Raw genomic sequence first — 15,514 nt, 5'->3', positions numbered from 1 at the left:
TTCCCTTTTACGTTACTTCATCCAACTTTGTAAACTGTACCTCTTTTCTGCATTAACTAAATTTAAGAATTCATAAATATATTTCCTGTTCATCTTTCAGCATTGTAGACTATGAATGGCATTGTTAATGTTAGAGTGATGCAAGTTTTTAAAATACTAAAGATCAAAATGAGTGATCGCCCTGGAACTGGCATCCTACATTAAACTACATCTCCAGCTAATCGTGTATTTTCACTAAATATAAGCAAATCAACTACAGTAAGTCAGTTCAGGGAGCTGTGCCTGCACTCCTGGACTTAACTGTCCTCACTAAAAGGTGCTGCTGCTGAAGGGTCACAGGACACGAGTGCTTTTTAGGGTGCACACAAACATTTTGTCATTTAGCTAAAAATCAAAAAAATACCTAAACACATTCAAACTTACAGAAGAGAGATTAGAAGAAGCAAACGAGTCTCACAGATTTTGCTCCTAAATACAGACTGTTCTTCAGGAGACAATAAAAACCAGGGGACTGGAGAAGATAAAGTGTTAATCACATATTTGGTGGTTTATGAGCCAAAGCAGTCTGAGGTTTAAACTGCTTCTGCTCAGTGCTCATCCCATTCAGAGACGATGAATCATTTCCCATTTGGCAGCACTTCTGCCTACAAGGCTTGTCTTCTGTGAGATTTCTCCTGTAGCCTTGTAATAGATTTGCTAATTTAGTACACCTGACTTTGAGCAAAAGCTATTGTTGCCAGCTGTCAGACTAGACCTCGTCCTGTTTATCAGACACATCTCCACCAGCCCGGCCTGCCCCAGTCACAGAAACACAACGCTCCTCACTAATCCCAGGGCAGTAAATTACTTTCTAATATACTTGTTTTTCTTACTCTGCCAAAATACCAACACACCACAGATTTAAAGCAATAGCAAAATCAATTTGTCCTCAGCAGCTGGGCTCATACCAGTTTATCCAATAATCACATTTTTTAAAGTAATTTTTACTGTTCTAGTCATTCTGTCCATGAATTTCTGAGTTCCAGCAGTAGAGGTTTGACTGTTTTAAACAAAGGTAACATAAACTCACAGGGGGTGTAATCTAGATTTTTAGGCAGGCCTCCACAGCTCTTTGAAAGATAAATCAGAGCAAAACAAAGTATTAAACACCTAACACATACTAAAACATTTCCTCGTTTTCCCCAGAGCTTTGTATGCAAAAGAAAATGCATTACTTGCTGTTTATAAATATTTTTGTGGACAGAAGCTCGGGTAGGGGCAACAGAGGAAATATGGGAAGAGTTGGGTGGGTTTTGCTGTTTTTTGTGGTTTGGTTTTTTTTTTTTGCCTTTTTTTTTTTTCAACCTCCCTATAGTGAATCTGTGAAACATATGAAAAAACAATTTGTGTATATTTTTATGCCTAAACAAAATCTACCACAACTTAATCCTTTACATTCCAGATTACATAATCCACTCACACAGATACAAAAAAAAGCAGACCTGCTCTTTACAGGTTTCACACAGAGTGTTCACAGAAACACATGCCCACAGATGCTCTTTTGATACTCTTACTCTTCTAAATGTTTTAAACATCAGTATAGAGAATGCACACTCAGCTAACAAAAATACTGAGTATTGACATTGCTCTCTTGCGTTCTCAGGGGGCTGTGGAGCCACTTACTCATCTCTATCATTCAAATCTTGCTGCTGAATTCATGCTGAGCACTCAAGGAAATGCACCTGGACTCTTCCACCTGGGACTGACTTGAAAGGCCAGACAGAAACTGTGATTCAACATGCAAAGAACATTTACCATGAGCAGCTTCCACACCACCCTGTGGTTACCTTCTGCTATACCTGTTACCAAAATTAAATTGCATTGTATTTGCCCTGTAGCATAGCAGAGGATCCCCTCTGACCCTTTCCCTCATGACAAAATCCATCCAACACTCCACTGCAAACACCCTGCCCCTGCAAAGGGAACACAGGTCTGGGAGCTCAGCTGCACAGCCAGCACCTGTTCTTCCAGCTGCGACGGAGGAGAGAAACCTGGGAAAAAGAACAAAATCTTGGGATTTTAGGAAATGGAGGCGAAGTCTGAGCAAACAACAGACTCAAGAAGCATAATTACTTCATTGCCTTGCAACAGCTACACAACCAGCCTAGTCCCACATAAAGCTGATGTTACTGCAAGTGAAAAGACCTCTGTGTGTATATATATATATATATATATATATATTTGTAGTTTCACAAGGTTTTTCTTTGTAACATTTGACATGATGAATCAGATACAGTATTTCAAGTATTATTCATCTGTACAACTTAAGCTAGCTCTGAGGAACCATTAAAGAAAAATATTTGCCAGGAAAAAATAACCTAGAATATATGATTCATTCATTTCTGAAACAATAAAATGGTTCACTATAACAAAAATAACTATATTGTAAATACTTCAATTAAAATGTAAGAAAAAAAAATAAACCCAGCCAAATACAATGAAGAAAGCATGCCCTCAGAATAAAAACAAACCACTAAACGTGCATATGTGTGCAAATAACAAAACATATTGCTGGAAAAAGGTAATTTTATGAAATGCAGTTAACACTGTATCTGATGGAAATGGTACTCTATTTTTTAGGGATTTCATAGTCTTAGAACAACAAAGACACACCTCAACTCTCAAACTTAACTATTCTTCTATTAGGCTGATAAATAGATTTATTTCAGCAGAAAATGATGCATTTAGTGTATACCTAAAAACCAAACAGATCCTGAACATCCCCCCTGGGAAGCAGACATGGCTATCACTGACCTTAAATCATGATAAAAGGGATCAGCTGAACAAAAACCGGCATTTAACAACTTTATAATTGTCCAAAGCTGAAAGAGGTGTGAAAATGAGCAGGTTTTGGCAAAGAAATCCCATAGGAGCAGACTTTTGTTTCGGACTAATGTCAAACATTGAGGGAAAAGAGAAGCCCTGTTATGCATCAATGAATAAATATAAAATATGAAAACAGCCTGAAAAACTAATTTTTCTTCATAGTTAGACAATATTAAGTTTACTTAAAATGAAACCTTGCAGTTTCCCATTTTATCAGTTCATTCATTTTTAGTTAAAAAAAAAAAAAAAAAAAAAAAAATCATCCATCTGAATGCACCCATAACTTCTCTTCACTCTGTCTACACAGACCTCTACAGGAAACTTCAAATTGCACATCTGCCTGTCTCTTGCTGGAGATACACCTGCCCAGTACAGGTAATTTCCAGTTTGTTTCTTCACTTGTCAAACTCTTTTGCAGGCTCCTTTGTGTTTGTTTCTTACACCAGAGAGTGAAGATCCAAGTGGTTCACAACACTGGCAACTCAGTGTAAACAGAGCACAGTGTACTAAATCAACCTCCTGACACTGGAAGATGCTCTGGTGCAAATCCAGTGGGAATACACTGTAAAATTAAAGGGCTGCCCTCTTCTATAGAGAAATATTCACAAAGAATGCAAGATCCATCACAGGGGACAAATGATGACTGCCATAGCTCGTAGCTTTCTCTGTCTGCTTGATATTTAACATATTAACATTGACTCTAACTAAAAAAGCTCAAATCTTTCATGCAATGAACTCATTAACAGCAGGTAGCACTTCTCTGAAAATCTGTAACTTCTGAGTTGCATTAATTGTAACTCCAGAACTTTTGTGAAAATACTGCATGTAAATGAGCCAAGGAAACTTAAAAACTACATAATTTAATTATAATTAACAGCAAGTTTTCTGACCCTTTTAAAGTAAGAAAATATTATCATTAACGAAGTAACCAAGATATTCTTAGAATCAAGGGTCTTTTTAAAAAAACTTCTCAGGTTTGCTAAAAGTTGAAGAATTCCTTTTGTTCTACATATAAGGAGTAACCCTGATCTTATCTGCAAGCCTTTTTAGAATTATGTTCTGCATCATGGCCACTTAGAAGCCAGCCCTGAATTCCCTATTTCTTCTATATAGTATCAAGGTGATGAACATGTGAAGCAAAGGAACAGATGGGAGAAATTCTGGGGTGAATGTTTTTTCCTGTTTGTTTTTCAACTTCTGGCCTCTTTCCAACTGTAACCATTCACATTCTTTGCATGTTATGCATCTTGAGCTCTTATAAAGCTCCTCTGCTGTAGATGACCCCTTCTTCCCAATAAAACAGAACATCACACGGGCAGAAGCAGCATTCCCTGGTTACAAAGCCAAGTGTTGAAAGGTCTGGAACAGGATACTCTGGGCTGCCTCTGTGGCCCTGTGTCACGTTGAGTGCTGCAGCACCAGAGCCCAGGTACCAACAGATCCCCAGTGCCTCATCCTGCCAAAATCAGACTCCACCATCCACCCATATCCCTGGACAGCTCCTTGCTCCAGGTCACTCCCTTCTCCTCCACCCTCATCCACCAGCTTTTGTGCCCTGTGCATTCCAGGTAGTGCCTCTCTTCCCACCAGGAGCACACTGAGTTCAGCTTTAATAGGCAGAGCTCAGCTCCTCACTAAACCTGCACCAAGCCTTACCTGGCTGATTCAGCCACACCTGCCTATTACCGTGTCCCTGTTTGACAGTGCCTCTGCCCCAGAATAAAGGATTCACAAGAACAAAGCATTTCTAGATGATGTGCAATGTATTTTTAATCCTTTTTGAAACTGGTTGAAGTTTAGCAGAATCTTCCCAAAATAAATTTGGTCTGATTTAGCTCCTCAGCATGAAAAATGTCCGTGTTAGCCGGCTGCAAACAGCACTAAGCAGTGCCCAATAATGGGAAGTGCTAACTGGAGCTGGCATTATTAGCTCCAGCTTGGTATTCCAAGTTCAGCCAGAGTTATAAATTCCACTGACGGCAAGTAAAAGGCCAAGATGTTCAGACAGACAAAGCAATTCCATGTTCAAATGACACAAAGTAGAAGCAAGTGTGGGCCCCAGAGCTCCCAGTCCCCAGAGTGCTGAAGGGACAAGGAGCAATCCAAGGGTCAGGGGGAGCAGGGACAAATTTTCCTGTGCAGTGACACTGGCTGGGAGCAGGACAAGTGCATCTCCAGGCATGGACCACACTGCAAAGAACTGTTGAAATGTGGAGAGTGAGGTTACTAAATTCCAATAAACTTATGAAAAATATAAAGCTTTTGAATGGGTCCAAAGTCCTGCCCAGTGTAGATGAAGTTACATTATGCTGATACACAGGAAATAGCTGACTGATTCTACAGGATGAACAATTCACCAGAGGAAAGGAACTTTCAGGAAAAATGATAAATATTGTAATGAGGAAATCCGAGGCACGTATTCACAATGCCACATTCACATCTCACAAATGAACACAAATTTCATCATGATCCCCTGGCCACAGAAGCAAGTGAGACACAGACAAATATAAATATATATGACCAGGCAGAATAACCACTTGCTTCTTGGGAGAGGAACCAAGAACTTTACTGTCTATCCTTGTAGATGGGACTACAGAACTTTTAACCTCCTTTTACCCCCCTCATAACAGCTACTGAGAGAACACTGTGAACTGTGGGAACTGCTTGAGGAAGGGAGAGAAGACTTCACAAATATTTTATGACAAGCCAGGCACGACGCACGTACTACTGAAAATTACTCTAAGTCATTTTTTCCTTAAAGGCCTTCTCTTTTCCTGCGGCAGAAGCCAACATTTTAAATCATCTTTCAACCCAGCTCTTAAGAAGAAATCCCAGACATGAGGGATGTTCACAAAAGGGCCGCAGCGTTACGTGACAGCACAACTTCAGCATAAATCTTGCCCCCCTCACATTAGCACAATCACAAAGATTTAAACCCTTTAACTTTTAAACAAAAAGCTGATAGCCAACTATTTGAGGCATATTGGAATTATTGCATAGCACCTGGAATTTACAGACAGCATTTGCTTCTCTAAGAAACCAGAGGCACTTCAACTGTGCAGCAGCATTAATAAGCTTGAGCGAGGACAACAGCAGTTTCTCCCCATTCCAATATTCCTGATCAAGAGTTTATTATAACTGTGGGTGATATATATATATATACACACATATATATCTCACATATATATCACATATATACATTTGAAGATTCTGTTCACCACCAACCTGCACTTCACCAAGCATCCAGAATTGCTAGTTAGACATTTAGAAATGCCACATACACAACCCACTGGAAATTATGAAAGATGGCACAAAAAATTTTTATCATTCTTCACAAGCTTCAATTAACAAGAACCTTCTGCAAGATCAATATAAAACATTTTTGAACTTTCTACTACAATTCTCTAAATAAAAGCCATAGAAAATGTCTGCTTTAGCATGCATTGTGCCCCTCTAAGTCTGGGCAATTTATGTGTCATACACTGTGCACTCAGGCTTAAAGAAGGCAGTCATTTTTAATTGGTACTGCTGAGCAAGTGGTCTCCAGAAGATGTGAGGATGAGGTCCTTCACATCTATTTCAGTGAAGTACTTAGCAATGGGTATTTTGTGTCCTTTAAAATACATGTATTTGTATTATCAGGATGAAGAGAAATGCTCAGTATCTTCAGATTTCCACACTGCCGGTGCAATCATTGAATCATTACAGCCTGGCTCAGTGTTGGACTCACCAACATGACATGCACATTTCTTTACATTTTAGCCCAAGCACAGGAACCCACATTTGTTTTCTGCTTCCACTATAAAGTGGCACAAAACCTGGGAAACTTTCAGTCCCTTCACATCCCTGTGTCACCTCTTCAACAATTGTACCCCACTCTGTCCTCTTTCACCTCCACAAATGTCCCCTTTTGTCTCTGAATGACACCACCTACACCAGCTCTATCCTTTGAAGTTTCTTATATCACACCTGATGCCACCCTTTATAAATTAAGACAGAAAAACTTACTCTGCTGCTAAACAAAAAAGAGGACACCTAAATATTACTACAACTAAGCAAAATGCTATTACTCATCTAGTCCTGCACACAGTCTTCTATACAGAGCTATAAACGATTTTATAATCCACCAGGGAAAATAATGGGAAGAACTTCTTCACTGAAAATAAGTATTTATAGATATTATAAATAAATAATTTCAGAACAAGGTGAACACTTTCTGGTAAGAGTCGAATTGAAGGACTATTTGCTATAAGGATACCTAAATGCTTGGTACAATAAATGCCATGAATTTCTAATCCCAGGCAGTTAAGCATGAATGTAATTCTATTAATTTTATTCAGACATGTTTTGTTCCTTTGCATGGTTAAGGATTTTTATTTTAATTTTTTTTAACCACAGTTTAAAAAAATAGTTTTACCATAGTAAAACAATAGTTTTACAATAGTTTTACCATAGTTAACTATAGTTTTAGTCTGTAAACATCTAACCCAGATACATCTTTCCTCCCTCACCAGTAATAAAATTAATTTTAGTACATTTTATATTTTTTGCATAAAAATACCTACATTTACTAGATTGCCTTTTACTAAAATGAACAACAAATTACTAAGTACACTCCATCTACTTTCCTCATGTCCTACAATATGCACAAAGCAGGACCTTTATCATACATAATTTTAGAAGTGTACAACCCAGTCTTTATCTGTCTTAGGAAGAAATCTTTAGGTTGACCCAAGTTCAGAAAATGCCTCTAAGTATTACCAACACAGATTCTACCTCCAGTTAAATACAAGCACAACTGCATCTATAATTGAATTTATGTATGCATCTATATATAAACTCCAAATCAAATGGTTAGCATGTTAAAAAGAAGCATCATGACAGATATAATTAGTTATTACTCCATTTAACTCCATCAGTAATGTTAAAATCTGGGTCAAGGCAGAATGAAAATGCCACCAAGAGCCTGCTGGTCTGTGAACCTGCCTGAAGCCACCACTCATTTACACATCAACCCACCACAGTCCTCTACACCCAGAGAAAAAGGGGGATGACAAGAAATGGACTTTAATGCAGATATATTCCTCAGCTCACCCATCTGACAGCACAGGATGGAGCAGAGGGACACGTGCATCCCAAAAGTTGGTGCTGCGGGTTGGAAAGCTTTACTATGGCATTGTCACTCATGGTGACATCACACATGCAGAATGGCACAATCTGGGTACACAGTTTTACTGTGACCTGTAAATTACATAGCCTGGACATTCTCTGCATATTTGAAACAACTCAAATGAATTGGTTACAGAAAGGAAGCGTTGAAGCCATTGCACTGACAATCCCACAGCCATGGAGTGACTCTCCCTTTCTCCAAAAAAACAAGCCTCATAACTTGGGTTAAATACGCACTGGCCAAGAGTCATTCCACAAAATTACCAACAGGATACAGCCACAGAAACTCACATACTGCTACTTTTTCTTTCACTTTCAGAATTTTGAAAATGTGAGTAACGCTTCATCAAAAGCAATGTGTGTTACTCATGGGGATATCAGCCCTCCTGGTCTGATCTGCCTGAGCAATAGCAAGAAAAAGTATTTTGAAGTGGAAAAAAAGCAATTCCCAAGAGTCTGCAGGATGCTGAAGTACAGCTGATAGTGTAACACAAATATGGCATGTGAGCAATAACTGAACAAAAATCACCCCAACTGCACAGTCTCAGAAGGCCCAAAACAGAACCATCTTTGCTGTGGATTTAGACTCAAAAGAAACAATGTTCATGGGCAGAATGTCAAGAGATAGTGGATCTAAATCCCAGCTTTACTTGGTTTATCCTTTTTATGATCTTGAGCTTGTCTATTCTCCATTCTGTATCAATCTCCCCCTTAAACTCAGATGATAATGCTTAGCCAGTTTTGTCTTGAGCTTTGTTATCCACAGACGAAGTTACAAGCAACCTTATCTATGCTTTCATGGGAAGTACTTAAAGATGAAGTAGCAAGAATTTGCTTCCTTGAATATGTTACTGACAAATGTCCCTCAAGATTCCGATCCTCTTCCCCAAACAGGAATGTGCTTTGCTGACAGCAGTCACACAGAGCAGCTCCTTTTGCATGCCCTGTCTGCCATCACTGAGGTGAATCTTCCCCAGCCCTCAGGAGTCACGGAATGATCTCAGCCCTGCACGTGTGATGAGCATTTACATTTTATACATTAAAGCAAGCACATAACAGCCTGTGCAGTAATGCACTCGTGCCACTCAGCCAAGTCAGAAGCCAGCTCACGTCATTGTTGTGAGGAGAGCAGGGAATACACCCAAAGAAATCATCCACCCTTTCTTAAAGGCTGCAAGAAAGGTCTGGCCCAATGATGAGATGTCATTCGAAGTAAGATGGCAAAGCAGTGAAGCACTGCAAAGGCCATGAGATAAACCAGAACAAAGCATGAAAAGCTGTCTTCTTTCAGGGATCTACCCATTCACCTTACAGACACAAAGACAAAATATTTTCATCTGGGGCCTGATCAGATTTTTCAGTGTGCTTAACAAAGAAAACAGAACATCATTTGTCACCACTAGACGAGTTTCTCAGCTTTGTACAGCTACACAGACAGACATTACAGGACAGTGTAAACTCTATAAACTTCACTGAAAACTTCAATTCTAAACATTACTCGCTAATATTCCACCCCCAGGATTTGTTTTATTGTTTTTCCCAGCAATAGCTTTAATTTTTTTAAACATTACCATTATGACTGCCTGCAGATTTCCCATATGTCTCCCACATATGCCCCATATGTTACCTATACATGTAAATCCCCAACTAGCTTCTATGTGATGCTCTCCTGATTGTACAGCCACAGATGAACAGTGGGGTTTTTTGAACTGAATTTCAATCTTTTAATTGATGCCCCCATGTAACTGCTTCCCTACTACAATTTCCACCCCAAATCCTTTCTGATCTTTGTCTTCCTTGCCATGATACCCCTTTATGTACTCTTGAACACAGATATCTAATTTTATACCCAGATGAATAAAACTTTGTCATACAAGCTGAACTCATAGAAACAAACAGCTGAAACTGCTACATACAGCTGCTCAGTTGTTTATTACAATTCTTTGGCATCTGTATGATCCACAACTGATTTATATGTATATAAATAACTATATACTGTCTATAGAAGAAAGCATATATTTACACACACACTTCGTACTTTGATGACAATATTGAGGGCCAAGCAGCCATCAGTCCCTGTACACCTGATTAGACACATGTCTATTGACTTTGTTATGACTGCACCAGCTTAATCCACCTACTATGTAATTTATTGATTCGGATTTCTTAATGACACATGGCTTACAAAAACTAGTACTTAAGTCAAATATACCTTACATGAAGGAACCCCATTGTTTTATTGCTGACCAGAGCCTATCTAACTACAGGCTGCTGGTAGGAGAGGCAGCCCTGCCCTCTTTGCAGCTTCTTCTCTGCATCCCTCTTCCTCAAGACAAAAACCCATTTTTTTCCTGGTAGGATTAGTTTTCAGCTCATCCCATAGCTACACAGTTGCTGGAGTCAACACAAGGGAGGGCCCAGAAAGTGAAGCCAGGGACTACAAAGAGAAAAAAGAAACAGTGCTCGGATTTTAAACTGATCTAAAATGGCATTACAGTTTCAGTCAACTATAAAACCACTGCCTTGCTACATACAGATATAGGAGTTATTTTATCAACTGATGGATCAGATGTTCCCACAGTGAGCTCTGCTATCCATAAACTTCAGTCCTGCTTCCACCACCGCTGATGGAAAATTTAGGATTCATGGAAACCACTGTCTTCAAATGGATTAATTTAACACTTCAATTTATCCACTGCAAAGACCAGGTTTGAACATTCCACATTGTTTTACAAAGCTCAGAAATATTCTGGCTTTTTCTAAATAAAGTATGTTTTGCAATAAATATTATTAGCATTACAACCAGAGTTTCTGTGGTCTGGTAAAACAGCAGCACTTTCTCCTTCAACACTATAACTTCACAGTACAGTCTCACCTTTGTAGTGTGAGGGCTGAATAGACAGTAAAGCAGCAAGAGAGAAGAGAGAGAGGAACAGCTCATGAGATGCTGATCCATTTTCCACAACACAACACCCTGTGCTTTTATTTCTCTAATCAGCAAACCCTGCAGGAAAGCTGGAAGCAGTAAGAAGGAGGAAAAACAAATCCAGTAACTCCTCAGGCCTACGTCTGATTCTGTACCAGCAAAACTCTTCCAGCTCATTCCAGTTTTATCCATGGGATATTTATTACCCCTTTTTCCAGCCCAGTGTAACTGTGCTTTGTGGCTATGGAAGTATCTTTACTTGTTAACAGTTCTGAGACAAACACTGCCTGCAACATATGAACTAAATAGACTTCTGCACTGAGCCTTTACTCAACATATTCTAATACTCACAGAGTTTTGTGGACTTCAAACTGATTTTAGGAAGTATCTCCTTGACAAAAACAACCTTATAGCCTTCAGAGAGCTGTCATTGATCTCCTAAGTGAAAGCAGTCAAATGTAGCTATTTTAACATTAGAAAACTCACATATTAGGACATAAAATGGCCATTTCTCAGTTTCCTGAAGAATGAAAGATCAACACAATTCAACAATGGGGTGAAAGAAATCATAGCATGTTCTGACTGACAGTGTAGTGTATTTACAAATCCACGTATTCAACACAACACTGAGAAAAATCACACTAGGCATGGAAAGGCATGACTGCATTTGCAGCTTTTGTAGAACTTGAATGTACTCAGGATAGGACCAGATCAAACTGTGGTAAATATGTGAGAGTCAAAGGAGTTTTCCTTACACTTCTTGGACATTGTTATTACAAGCTGGTAAGATAAATTTCGCAGAAGACTAGTGCAATTCTAGACTTTAGCTAATTTAAATTACACTGCCCGTATTTTAATCAGAAACAAGGATTTACACCTTCTGCTAGAAGTATCATCAGAAGCCATGACACTCGGATTTTAACAATTATCCAGAGGGTATTTTTAACCCAAGATTATATAAAATGTATCACTAAAGATTCAAGTGATATTTGCAACAAACAGCCAAACCTCTGCAGAAGAATAACCTTTTGTAAGAAATGTACAACACAGATGCACTGTAACCTAAATAAAAACTTACTAGAAGTATGCCACTGCTGTGGTTTGTCTCTGTTGTGGAACCCAGACCTAAATAAACTGTTAAACACTTAGTGTAAAGGTATGCCAAACATTTCTCAGAACTTTCTTAAGGTCTCAACAAAGAGTCAACCTTTTTTGCAAAATGAGGCCTAGGTTAAATATTTTATTTGGCTCCTCAAGATGGACTGAGAAGTTGGGCACTAGCTCCAGATCAGTTCTTGGACTCACATCAAACATTACCCTGTCATTTATCCAGTCAGTCAAAACAATGTTTTCCATCTAAACCTTTAATGTTTATGTCCTGAAAAACTGCTAATTGAATCCAGTTCTTGAAATCTATTTTTTAATCTATACCATCTAATTTAGAGATACTGAACAGAAAAGATAAGTGTTGAACAATGATTGCAGAATTAATCCCATAAACATTCAAGCCAAAACAGAAGACTGCTAGCTTCATAGAGCCAAAGAAAATTAAGATTAAATAGCATTTGTCAGTTTGAGAATAAACTTTTAGAAACACTGGATATACAGATTCTTTTAATTCCAAACAGTTTTAGAACTCAAGAGCTCTCAAACTGCTTTTCCAATCAAAAAGAGTAATCAAAACCACACAGAACACTTAGAACTATTCCTAGGCAAGAACTGACAACATGTCAGCTGAATTAATAAAATTCATTGTTTTCCTTAAACATGTAAAGCTTCCTTACAACAAATGACCTTACGTGAAACAACTCCCCATTAGCTAAAGCAGAAAATACCTCAAGCTGTTCAGCTGGAGACACAGGCCAATGTTTCCTATAAGCTTCCAATAATGGAACTGGTACTCAGTGCCTGCCAGAGCTGCTAACCCTGGCACAGTCCTAAAAAGACAATTTTGCCTTCATCCCATGCTCTGCACTTTCCCTTCCTAAAATACAAGATGCCAAAAAAACCCAAAAACGTTCCTTAGGGTTGTACCTGCTGCGTTTGGGGGCTGACCACAGTGTGTAAAACCACAGCGTGCTTCTGGTCACAATCACACTCCCCTCGACACACTGAGATTGTCACAGGCACAGTTTCATTATATGCTTAATCCTCAATAAAAATAAAATATGAAATGAATTTGAACACAAAACACAGAGGTGAGAAAGACAACTCCCTAGACAGTATTTTCCATGCTTTTAAATAAGGCTACAGACCATTTTTAATGTTTCAAAGATAAGCAAGTCTGAGCACTCACTGCTCAGGGAAAGAAAGTATTAAAGCACTGCATCAACACAGCAATAACCTGAGGAGAAAGCTACAAAACACTCGGTAAAAACAAGGCAGCACTGTTCCATGAAGCAGTCCCAGCTATGCTCATTTTAGGAGTTTTATTTCCAAGTGTAATATAGAGACACTCACAATTCTCCATGAACACTAGATTACAAATCTAGTCCAAGTAATTCCAAAGTAAAACATAAACAGATACATTTTACTTTTCCTGTGAAAATAACATACTTGCAAAAATCAGTATGAAAACACCTCTCTTTATTAGGCATTAAACTGGAGATATTTCTCATGCACCTAAAGTAAATATAATAACTCTTTTAATATTTTAAAAATATTTCTTTTGCAAGCTGCTTAGATACACTACATAAAGATGGATATTTAGAGTGAAAAGCTATACTTTTCTAAATGCTTACCTTCGTGTAATGATGCTTCAGGACACACAGTGTCATTTATGTGCTGGAGGACTTAACAACACTTTGAAGAAAAGAGCTAGATCCAAGTGTTCTGAATTTTTTTTAAAGAAAGCTCCAGCAGAATTTCCAGTATTTTTTTTCCTCTAAACCCCTTTACCTGGGATTTTATAGGGAAAAGGGCATAATTTTAAGTATTTAAGACCAGATTCTTTTCCTTCCCAGCAGGCAGGTGAACCGTTTTTATGGTATTTTAAAATATCAGAGGCCAAGTGGTCTGGAGGAGGGCAGGACAAGGCACTTCACCCAAGAACTGTGAAAAACCACAGAATATGCTGAGTTGGAAGGGACCCACCAAGATGATCGAGTCCAGCTCCTGGCCCTACACAGGACACCCCAAAATCCCTCCCTGTCCCTGAGAATGTTGTCCAAAGGCTCCCTGAGCTCTGCCAGCCTTGGGGCTCTGACCACTGCCCTGGGAGCCTCTCCAGTGCCCAACAGTCTTAGCTGAGGAAAACGCTTTAAAACCCCAACAAAACAACAACAATAAACAAACAAAGAGCTCAAACCAAAAAATGTGGCAATTTCTTTCGAGTTTACACCGAGAAGACGAAGGGAAAATAAACGGCAAAGTTGGGGTGCGGTGGCTGAAGTTCGCCCAGGCGGCTGCGGGGCCCGGGCCGGGCAGGCGGCGGAGCCCGGACACGCCGAGCCCGGGGCCGAGGGGAACCGAGTGGAGGGAAACCTCGCCCTCCCCTTCCCTGCGAGGCCTGAGGGGCCGCTCCGGCCCCAGGTTCAACCTCAACGACACCCGGAGGAGCCGCTCCCGCCCCCCGCCCGGGCTGGCCCCGCGCCCCCGGCCCAGCCTCACCTGTCAGCCGCAGCTTGACGGGCCCGTTCCGCCGGGCCCCCGGGTTGGACATGGCCCCGGCCGGGGCTCCCCCGCCGCTGCTCCACCAAGGGCTCGGGGGAGGCGCGAATGGAGCCGGGCCGGGCGCTCAGGGCAGCGGCGGCCGCCGAAGGAGGAGGAGAAGGAGGAGAGGCCCGGATGTGCCCAGCGTCGCCATGAGCGGGGCCGGGGCCGCGGAGGAGGAGCGGAGCCTTCCCCGCTTCCCTCCGCTTCCCTCCGCTTCCCCGCCCCCGGGCCCGAGCACAACAAAGCCGGGACGGAGCCGCACGGACGGACGGGCTGGCGGCGGGCTCGGCTCGGCTCCTCTCCCTCCGTCCCTCCCTCCTGCCCCGGGGAGGCCCTGCCCGCGCCCCGCCTCGGGTCAGCCTCGGGGGGGAACGGCGTCAGGTGGCGGCGGCGGCCGGGCGGTCCTGGCCGGGGAGGCCGGGAGGAATGGCCGTGTCCTGGGAGAGCTGGGAATGGGGAAGGATGGGGGAATGGCCGTGTCCAGGGAGAGCTGGGAATGGGGAAGGATGGGGGAATGGCCGTGTCCTGGGAGAGCTGGGAATGGGGAAGGATGGGGGAATGGCCGTGTCCTGGGAGAGCTGGGAATGGGGAAGGATGGGGGAATGGCCGTGTCCTGGGAGAGCTGGGAATGGGGAAGGATGGGGGAATGGCCGTGTCCTGGGAGAGCTGGGAATGGGGAAGGATGGGGGGAATGGCCGTGTCCTGGGAGAGCTGGGAATGGGGAAGGATGGGGGAATGGCCGTGTCCTGGGAGGGCTGGGAATGGGGAAGGATGGGGGAATGGCCGTGTCCTGGGAGAGCTGGGAATGGGGAAGGATGGGGGAATGGCCGTGTCCTGGGAGAGCTGGGAATGGGGAAGGATGGGGGGAATGGCCGTGTCCTGGGAGAGCTGGGAATGGGG

The 15,514-nt window shown here is 41.4% G+C and overlaps 1 protein-coding gene across 1 annotated transcript in view; it reads right to left on the bottom strand.

Annotated features, from left to right (window-relative positions):
• Positions 1-15,103, bottom strand: part of SMURF2 (SMAD specific E3 ubiquitin protein ligase 2) — a 60,070-nt gene extending 44,967 nt beyond the window's left edge. Inside the window, exon 1 of the mRNA XM_053960268.1 lies at positions 14,570-15,103. Within this exon, the coding sequence (XP_053816243.1) occupies positions 14,570-14,621 (52 nt within the window). The 5' untranslated portion in view covers positions 14,622-15,103. The remainder of the gene's footprint in view (positions 1-14,569) is intronic.
• Positions 15,104-15,514: the final 411 nt, after the last annotated feature.

This window comes from Vidua chalybeata, chromosome 19, assembly GCF_026979565.1.
Source record: "Vidua chalybeata isolate OUT-0048 chromosome 19, bVidCha1 merged haplotype, whole genome shotgun sequence".
Classification (NCBI taxonomy): Eukaryota; Metazoa; Chordata; class Aves; order Passeriformes; family Viduidae; genus Vidua; species Vidua chalybeata.
The sequence above is the reverse complement of the archived record's forward strand: the minus strand, read 5'-3'. Positions and strand labels throughout refer to the sequence as shown.